This window comes from Indicator indicator, chromosome 25 (genome assembly GCF_027791375.1).
Source record: "Indicator indicator isolate 239-I01 chromosome 25, UM_Iind_1.1, whole genome shotgun sequence".
In the NCBI taxonomy this organism is placed as follows: domain Eukaryota; kingdom Metazoa; phylum Chordata; class Aves; order Piciformes; family Indicatoridae; genus Indicator; species Indicator indicator.
Window position 1 is genome coordinate 1,161,077 of NC_072034.1, and position 10,136 is coordinate 1,171,212.

Consider the following 10,136-nt stretch of genomic DNA (forward strand, 5'->3'; position numbering starts at 1 on the left):
CACAGCTACACATCATCCTCCGAGGAGCAGGTCTGACCCACACTCCCACTCGGTTTCATCCTGGATACTTTCTTTTCCTTGCCAAATTAAACAAAGTTGTTTTTTTCTTCCCTCTTCAAGGACACACAGTCCCTACTGGTCAGGTACACACCCAAAAACTGGAGAGGACTATGGGAAGATTTACCAATCAGAGGCAAAGCCTGCCTAATGAGCTGATGACCCCCACCTGCCCAGTCCTCCCAGGTGAAAAAGCCACCAGGACATTTATTCCGAGGTGTGGGCAGTTACAAAACCACACCCTGTTTAATAACTTGATTTGCCACCTGCGTAGATTATTTTTCACTCTGACTGCTCTTTTCCCACAAAGGACACCACCACCAGGAATGATTTACAGGAACTCCTGATTTGGCATTGGCCTACAATGGCCACATTGCTTCTGAGGGCCTGAATGTTTTCTCTCTCTATTAATCCTGAAAGACAAGCAAACACACAGGAGAGAAGAGAACAATAAAGGAAGAAAAACAGAGAATAAGGAGGTAAAGGCATTCACAAAGAGCAGGGTGGCTGCAAGAAGCTCTGTCCAAAGGTGCAAGTAGGTGTGGAAAAGCGACAACATGACATTGAAGTTGTCTGCCAAAAAACTGCAAAAAATATCTGTTTAGAAAAAGTATTTGAGGAGAGCCACAGAGTTCCCTTTCCAGTTATCTTCTTTCTCAGTGAGATACCTAAGCAAGCAGGTTGGATGGCAGACATACCTCTATCACAGCTGTAAAGCATGGGACAATTTAATTGCCCTCTCTTCTGTCAGAGTGACACAGGAGCTGCTGGGCCAGAGCACAGATGCCTGCCTAAACCCACTGCAAAATGTGAAGGCTTTGTCTAAATGTGGCACAGCAGATGGGTTTGACTTAGCACCAAGACAGATCTTGGGTGCTAATTAAAACTGACAATCCCAGTGGGTGGTAGCAGCCACTAGCAGAAAGAGATGTTCAATTCCTTGAACAATAGTTTCTTGAACTATTCTGCCCATATCTGCCCAAGCTCGTTTGATCACCTATTTGACACTCACCAGCTACACCAGGGAAGCCTTCAACTGCTCAATGTCTTCATTTGCCAACTCAAAAAGCATCAAGACTTTTAAAAGATGATCAAAACACTGAGCATGTCATAACATCTCAAGAACAACTGTCATGGAACAGCAACAAGTCTAGTCTGGAAACTCAGAAAAGTGGCATGAGACCCAAAAAGGAAACCTCATGAAACATGAGCAAGCCATAAAAATTATCTTCAAAAGCCACAAGGCACCCTGTCAAAAGAATAAGCATGTTGCCAAGATTCAAGGCTGTGGACAATCTCCCTCCAACAGTCACACCTCTGGGTTTTAAGTAAACACGTGAAGTGCTGCAGTAGTGACTGCACTGCTGTTGTACAACAAAGGCACAAGATCGATGGAAACTGTCAACAGCAGTTATGCAATGTTAAGAAAGGGAGAGATAAGTACTGGGATGCAGATCTTCTGTGCCATTCCCAAACAGTTCTGCTCTGGTAAGACCTCACCTGGAGCACTGTGTCCAGCTCTGGTGCCCTCAACATAAGAAGGACTTGGAGCTGATGGAGCAGGTCCAGATGAGGCCACAAAAATGCTCATGGGGTTGGAACACCTCTGCTACAAGGACAGGCTGAGGGAGCTGGGGGTGTTCAGCCTGGAGAAAAGAGGCTCTGGGGAGACCTGATAGCAGCCTGCTACCTAAATGGGGCTACAAGAAGGCTGGAAAGGGACTGTTTGCAAAGGTCAGGAGTGATAGGATATAGGGCAAGGGTTTGAAATTAGAGAGGGTAGATTTAGGTGAGACATGAGGAGGAAGTTCTTTGCCATGAGGGTAGTGGAACACTGGAACAGGTTGCCCAGGAAGGTGGTTGAGGCCCCATCCTTGGAGATATTCATTGTGAGGCTTGACAGGGCTCTAGGGAACCTGATCTAGTTGAGGATGTCTCTGCTTACTGCAGGGGGGTTGGACTAGATGGCCTTTGGAGGTCCTTTACAACCCAAACCATTCTATGATTCTGTTTCCCTATCCAAAGGGAGGGCACGGACATGAGGAGGCACCTGACCTCTACATTACTGCCCTTGCTGTACATCAGGGAATAAAAAAACAAAATAGGACTCCAGACCAGATCCTCTCCCTTCCTGTTCCCTCAGAAAAAAATCTGTCCCAGCCAGAAAGAGATGTTCTGGCTCACTGAAAACTATGAAGTTGATTTTAGACTGATTTGAGATCTGATATGGATGTCCTGAGCTCTGCTTGTTAAGATGTGCAGCAGGTTTGCAACCCAGAGCTGGCAAGCCCAGGATCGTTTGAGGAACAGCACACACCTGCAGCCTCTGCAGAGTGTCTATTTTTCTTCATTTAATTGCAAGCAGGTGTTTGCACTTTACAGACTGCAAGGCAAATCCATCCTTTGAGTTCCAATTCCTTAAGCTGGATTCAGAATCAATAAAATTCAATACTAGCTTTCTCAAGGGCTGGTCATGGAAAAAATAAAAATATTGAGGAAAAAATACAAACAATCAAACTGCTCTAAAAATTACAAACCACTCAGTTCTGTTGGTTTTGTCCTGAAGACTGATGATGACACTAATCACTGATGTCCTCTTCAATGACTTCTTACAGAGCTTATCTAAAGCTGCAAAATTACATATTTCCCCCAAACACTGACAAGACAGAACCACTTCATTCAACAACAGCCTGCCACGTCTCTTACCCCTGAGAAAATCCCTGAAAAGCCACATTGTCTGAAATCTCACCAGCAGAATGTTCTGCTTCTAATGCAGGGGTGGGGAAAAAATGACCAGTGGAACATGCACAGGACAAAGAAGGTAATGGAGCTAGTTAGTAATCCAAGCTGAAAAGACGTGATTCAAGATGACAAACTGGCATCCTCCACAGCATGAGTTGACACTTTTTATAGCTACTGACACAGTAATGAATGCTTTACTTCGGGTGGAGCTAAGAGCAATGCTCTGCTGAGTGTTTTTTCTCAAAGAAAGCACTTCCCTGATCCTTTTACAGAAGAAACTTTATCGTTATGCAGAAGGGAAAAAAAAAAAAAAAAAAAAAAAAAGAGTACTGTCTTAGTTAATTATGCCCTAGCTGTGGCATTTATCTTGAAGGGAAGAGAAAAGCAACATTCCATTATGTCATTATAAGCAGTTCTTTCTTAAGGGAAAGCTGCATCAGACAGGCCCCAGAGTACCTGTTTGCCTTTAGTTTTCTAATGTTTCCATAATTGAGCTGAATTCCAATTCAAAGTTGGTTTGTTTAGGTTTTTTTTGCAGGAGTATACACTGCTCAGTAGTCTTCACAAGATAAGATCTAGCACTGCCCTAGCAGTGATTTTTATCTAACTGTGCCCTAACAGACTGTACTTTAAATGTAAATCTCAGAGTGTTCAGGTAGCATCTGTATTTCCTTACTGCTATCACACCTAAAGCATGCCTTAAAAGAGAACAAAAAAGCTCATTTTGGAGGTACTAACTGAAAACTAAAATGGCTTTCTAAACTGCTAGAGGTGCAAATTAATTCACAGCTCTCACTGAATTCAAGATGAATTAATCAAAGATATCACTGCGATTTGGGACATCCTGAACATGAGTTCAGCTGAGGCTCTCTTACAATATTCCCACTTCTTCCCCCCACACTGTTAAGTAAGAACAACCTTAGTTTTCACTGTCTTTGGATTCTTTCTAAACCTTTAGTGACTGTCCACTTTTATTATTATTTTTTTAAACTTCATAGAATCATATAAGCTAAGTTGGAAGAGACCTGTATTAATGAGTATTATATTAACTGTTTTACCTTACTTTGACGTTTACTGGTGTGTCAGCACAAAATTCTTAGGAGTTGGAGAGCTGGCACCCACTGCACTTTCAGCTAAGTGGTTTTCCCAGTGCAGAAGATACTAAGGAAAGCTTAAAAACCAGACAGTTAGCACTTAAAACTCCCTGACACTGTGGCTCAAGTGATGCAAGTGGCTTTTACACTGTGTTATTATGTGGATTACAACAGCCTTTACAGTTATATGACAACATCCACACCAGGTCAGACCAAAAGCCCACACAGACCAGCATCTGAGAAGGCAACCACCACCACCACACACCGAGAACTGGGCAAGAAAAGGAGTAAGGGTTTGTCCAACTCAGACACCAGACTGGGTCTTGGGTTTGAATTAGGTTCTGCAGTTGACTTTATTAAAAGACTCAGCCAACTCTGCTAGGTCAGAGACAGGATTTGGAATGGCTTTATTTCCTTTGCAGACAAGATTTCTTGTCTGCTTAACTTCTTGATGGTGAACTTGTAAATGACCAGTGACTAATAACACCTCTGAGGAAAGCAATGCAAATTCTTTTCTTCCTTTTTCTCATGAATGCAGAAATAGTTCCTGGAGCAAACCACCATTCTTCAATAACAATTATCAGCAATTCTTTATATTCAATCAAACTCTTTCTACAGATAAAACTCACAAGTACCTTTTGCAAACCCCCATGAGGTGACCAGGGTCAAAACCTACACTCACACCAATGCTTCCCACTCCACCTGCCTTGTAAAAAGTGGCAGCTCCTGCTGCACAGTTACAGAAAAGTCTTGCTTCCAAAAATATATCTTCAAAAACCCCAAACAAAACTCACCCTCATGTCAAATGACCAAGAGTTGGCCTACCACAGGGAGAAGAATTCAGAAGCAAATACATAGTATTTATGCAAGGTACTTTTCAGCTTCCAACAGCTTGCATCTCAGAGATTTTAACAGCTCAGACCTAAATCTTGCAAATTCCTTTCATGTTTCAGAGTAAGGATTCTCTGATCAGGTACCTTTGTATTCAGTTCCTCTCAGCAAAAGAACAACTAGCTATTGTCCAAAAGTTATTTTTGATCCCCACTTGTTTAACTGAACTGCAATTCCTGAGAAATATTGGATTTCTATTTTTAAAGGCCTGTGTGTAATGCTGCTTGTATTTACTGATCACTAAACAGTGGGGAAAAGCTGTCTTGCTGTACTGTTTTAACATATTTGACTGTCATAAGAAAGAGTCACTTGCTGTTTATTCATCCTTTCAATATCTGGCTTGAACTAGACAACTCCACTAGACAATTCAAACCATGACACAGGAAACGAGACAGCTTTGAGTCAGTCTTGTTTATCTCTCTACCAGATTCTTGAAACAAGTGAAACTTAAAACTGTACAGATACACTTGATTTATGCTTCACACTGGAAACTCCACATATTAAGAATGCAAAAGATCCTTCTTTTTGTTGTCATTTTTTTAAGCAGTGTAGTTTTGCACTAACAAAAAAAAAAATCAGCTCTTCTCAGTTCTAGGCGGAAAATACACTCTGAGGAAACAAATGGAAAGGAGCCAAAGAAAGTATCCACATTACTGGTTTGTTCTGGGAGACACTGAGGACTCTTATGATCAGAGGGAGTGACAGCAGTATCCCCTTCCCACCTCTTAAGACGCAGCCCAGGGCAGGCAGCAGCAAAGGCATTTGACTGCCAGTCAAGCAGGAAGTGGGATCTGTTCAGTCTACTCAGTCATTCACACCTAAAGAATCATCAGCACAGTTCTTGCTGCTTTGCAAGAGAAACAAGGAAGGTGCTGAGAGGGAAATGCAGGCAGCCTGTATTGCAGTCACTTAATTTCCCACGAACTGCAGAACATTCTGTATTGTACAGCCCCTGCAGAAAAGCTTATTGTGCTCACTGGTCAGTTACACCAGATCTGCATTTCAGGATTTACCTGGTTCTAGAAACAAACACTTTAGCTATTATTAAAATTACTTTTTTCTGTTGTTCAAAAAAACATAACAAATTTCAAAAACTCATAATCAGCTCTTGTCTAAAAGGCAGTCACCTAAGCTTTCAATGTGCCCTGCTTTACTGTCACATCCTCTAAACCACAGCAAGCCGGTCTTTGTGCAGAGCATGCAGTTCTGACAGAGGTGTGTGGCAGTTCTGACAGAGGTATGTGTCAGCTCTGTGTCTACAACACTCCTGGAGCTTGGATTTTGGACCATTATTAATCCCATTTGGTCTCCTGACAACAAACTAATCAGGTTCCTCAAAGAATTTAGATGCTGATGTGCTTTTGAAAGCACAAGATGTGCTCTTGAAAGCACAAGGAGGAGCAACACCCTAACCACTGGGGGTTTAGCAGATGTTAACACCTCTTTGTGTTTCCTCTCCTCCAGTTTGTCTTTTAGTATCTGTTAAATGGTGGCATTACTTCACCAACAGCAGAGGAAGATGAATCAGCTTCAAAATGTGTCACATAGGGTACTCTAAAGGGGAGAGACAACTGCAGAAACCTGAACTGTGTAAGGAGGAATCCAAGTTGGTTCTGCTTCTCAAAGTATGCTGAAGCATAGATGTTTGTTAGAATGAAGTACAACGCCTAAACTCAAGAAGAACATTTCTGACATCTCAAAAAGGAAGGCATTGCTGAGACCTGAACACCTGGCAGGATCTCAGATAACTTCTCTAAATATTCCTCATGGGCTAACCCTAAGTATTTCATCAGGCACTCTCAGACCAGGTGGCTCTGCTTGGCACGCTGACTTCCCTTGGCTCCCACCACACACAGCTAAGTGTGCCGAGCACTGCACACCAAGCCAAAGTTATCAGCGCAAGATTCTGCTGGGGACAGGAGGCTCATACAAGCTAGGGCTTTCCTCACTACCATCAGCTCCACACTCCCAAAATAAGTTCTGTATAGGTAAATGCAAGAGAAACCAAGGGTTTGGGGCAGCTGCCAAGATACTGTCTAGGTGCTTGAGGAATAGAACCAAAGTGGAACGATTCTCATCCATGGTTAGGGGCACTTTTTACTTCACACTCCAAGAGGAGATTTATCCTAACACTTTGATATAGTAATCACAGACTTCAAGGAACACAATATGCAATGAGTGAATATTAACTGGCATTACAAACAAGTGAAATTTGCTATGACATTTCCCACTTTTTTTTTTTTTTTTTTTTACCCAGGCACATCAGAGACAAAACCAGGAAAGAATATTTATTTGCACAAAACAAGTTATCTCAGTGTTTAAAAACCTCACCATATCCAGGCAGTTAACACTGCTCAAACCATTGGCCAAAGCCCTCTCAGTTTACTTTAAGGGAAATATCTTCACAGCCTGTTTTCCTCCTTCAAGAGTTTTACATGATACCAAAGATGTAGTACACTTTTGGGAATACAGTGCTAAGCATGCTTCATTGGTGTTTTATTTGAGTATCTGAATCATCCTGCTAAATATTTAGGGGACTACACTACTATATCTTAAGTTCAATGGAAAAAAGGTCTAGAGAACAAGTCTTATGAACAGCAGCTGAAGGAAGAGAAGGCTGAGGGGAGACCTTCTCACTCTCTATCTGAAAGAAGGTTGGAGGTGTGTGTGTATCTTTCCTCTTACAAACCTGTTGATAGGATGAGAAGAAATGGCCTCAAGTTGCACCAGGGGAAGTTTAGGTTGGATATTAGGAAAAATTTCTTTGCTGCAAGAGTGGTCAGGGATTGGAATAGGCTGCCCAGGGAGGTGGTGGAGTCCCCATCCCTGTAGGTGTTCAAGAAACCTGTGGCCATGGCACGTGGGGACACAGTTTAGTGGCCATGGTGGTGGTGGGTTGATGGTTAGACTGGACGATCTTAGATCTATGATTATAAATTACATTACCGTAACAGTGCATCAAGAATGTGCATTAATGTGGTCCTTCAAGGAAAATGACATGCTTCCAACATAACACACAGTGTAATTAAATAGACATATTCATGGAGTAAAATGCCGAATTGAAAAACACCATCACACTTCAAGAGGCCAAACACAGTGGGGCTGGAGCTACATGGTCTTTAAGGTCCCTTCCCACGCAAACAATTTGGTGATTCTGTGAACTGGTCAAGTTGTGCTTCCACCGCAGAACTCTAAGCTTGGTAATTCCTGAACAGACCTGAAATTTTGGCAGATGTGTATTTTCAGCCGCCTCCTCAGAGACTACAAACGCATTGTGCACTTGCATGGTTCTGCCATGCTATGAAACGGATAGAATCGGCTTGCAGCGCACCGGCAGAACTTGAACCGGAGTTCTCCCGGTGGACTTCACATCGCGGTTTCCTCGGGCTGGGAACCGCCAGACACCCAAACCAGGCCCTCCCAACAGATGGAACAGGGCTTACAAGTGGAGTTACCACCGCTATCCCTTATCCCCTCCCCACGGCGAAGGGCTAGAGAGAACTCAAGTCCCCAGAGCGGCTGGGGAGGGACCCAAAGGAGAGGCTGGAGAGAGCCAGTGCAAAACTCGCCGCAACAAAGGCGAATGCTGCAGCTCGGAGGCGAAACCTCCCGGCGCCGGGCCCCGAGTCGCTGGCAACCGCCCCCGCAGCCACCCGGCGTCTCCCCCTGCACCTCTTCACTCACTTTTGGTGGCGGCGATCAGGTTTTTCCCATCCTTCAGCAGCTCCTTGATAAACTTATTGGTCTTCTCCAGCTCGGCCTCATGGGCTTTGACCCGTTCCCTGAACCAGGGGCTGTCCAGGTAGCAGTCGCTGAACTCCAGGGGCTGCAGCCCCATGGCTGCCGCCGCTCCGGGACTCGCTTCTCCCTGAACCTCTCCCGGCTGCACAAACAGCAGCAGCACCAGCAGGAGCACCGGCAGCAGCGACCTTCTCGGCAGCCCAGGCGCAGCGGGCGGGGAGGCAGGAGCCGCGGCCACAAAGACGGAGCAGCGGCGGAGGCTGCCCCGGCGCAGGGCTGGGCGCGGGCAAAGGGAAGACGAGCGGAGCCGCCCTCTGCACCGAGACGGGTGGCACGGCACGGCTTGGCACAGCTCGGCACGGCCCCGCGGCCGCCCTGCTCCCGGCAGCCCCGCCGCCACCGCCGGGCCACGCCTTGCCGAGCGGGACGGCCCTCGGCGCCGGGCCTGCCTCCCGCCCGCCCGCGGTTACACAAGGCTGGGCGGCAGGGGCGCGCCGGTGCTCGCGGTGCCCGCGAGGGCCGCCCCGGTCCGCCTTGCGCGGGGGACGCGGGCAGGTATCCCTCTGCAAGCCGCCGGGTCTCCTCGCTGGAGAAGCCCCCTCATTGTTCAGGGGGAAGAGGGACTGTGAGGGGGGCCAGTGATGCCGGGACTGGCCGGGCGATCCTGCACCGCAAAAGCCGAGGATTGCGGCGGCAGAGCGCGGGTGGCATCTGCAGGTTGGAAGGCGGCTGAATGATCCACACGGGCTTTAGGAAGGGGCACACGGGCTGTTCGACCCACAACCAGCCGCAGTGTGCGTGTCTGTGGTGGTGGTAGGGGTCTGCCGGCATTGCTCACCTTGCCTTGTCTTGCTCATGTGCCTGAAAGCGTTCAAAGCCAGGTTGGATGGGGCCTTGAGCAACTTGGTCTAGTAGGAGGTGTCCCTGCCCATGGCAGGGGGTTTGGAACGCAATCATCTTTCAAGGCCCTTCCAACCCAAACCATTCTGTGATTCATATGGTCCTTTGTTCTTCAGTTGTGAAGTAAAGCAGTAGGCTACCTGGTCTATCGGTGGTTCCATGTGAGGTTTGGGGCAAATGTTATACGATAACAAAGGAAATTCAAGGAGAATTTTTTCAAATGTTTTTCTCTCAGAAACTTTTGTAGACTTCTTACCTCTTTGTAATATTTTAGACTAGTAATTAAGTGTGCTGTGGATTAGAGTTTAGCTGCCACGGTGTTTAATTTAGAGTCAGTTTCCTCCCTTCCCCCATGTGTGCTATTTCCATCTTGTTCATGACCATTTTTAAGTGGTGCTCATCTGTTTCTCAAAAGTGCAGGGATAAACAATATCCTCAGCTGCAAAAGCCTGGAAGAGCTGCAATCACTCTTTAGAAAAGGAAAATAAAGATGAACAGCTTTCAAACATTTCATAATTAGTAAATAATGCCATGGCCTGTTCTTGTCCCAGAAGTAGGACAAGACCCAATGAACTCTGCCTTTTTTTTTTTTTTAAATCTGCACTCCAGGGCCCTGCATGTGGTTGTTCCCTGGTGGAGGCAGCCTGTAGGCTCCACAGACAAAGTAGGTAGGTGGTGTCATAGGCATGGGACGGAGCAAGGTAAGGGACT

The 10,136-nt window shown here is 45.7% G+C and overlaps 1 protein-coding gene across 1 annotated transcript in view; it reads right to left on the bottom strand.

Moving 5' to 3' along the window:
• Positions 1-8,622, bottom strand: part of ARHGAP10 (Rho GTPase activating protein 10) — a 126,133-nt gene extending 117,511 nt beyond the window's left edge. Inside the window, exon 1 of the mRNA XM_054392430.1 lies at positions 8,469-8,622. Coding sequence (XP_054248405.1) covers positions 8,469-8,622 — 154 coding nt within the window. The remainder of the gene's footprint in view (positions 1-8,468) is intronic.
• Positions 8,623-10,136: the final 1,514 nt, after the last annotated feature.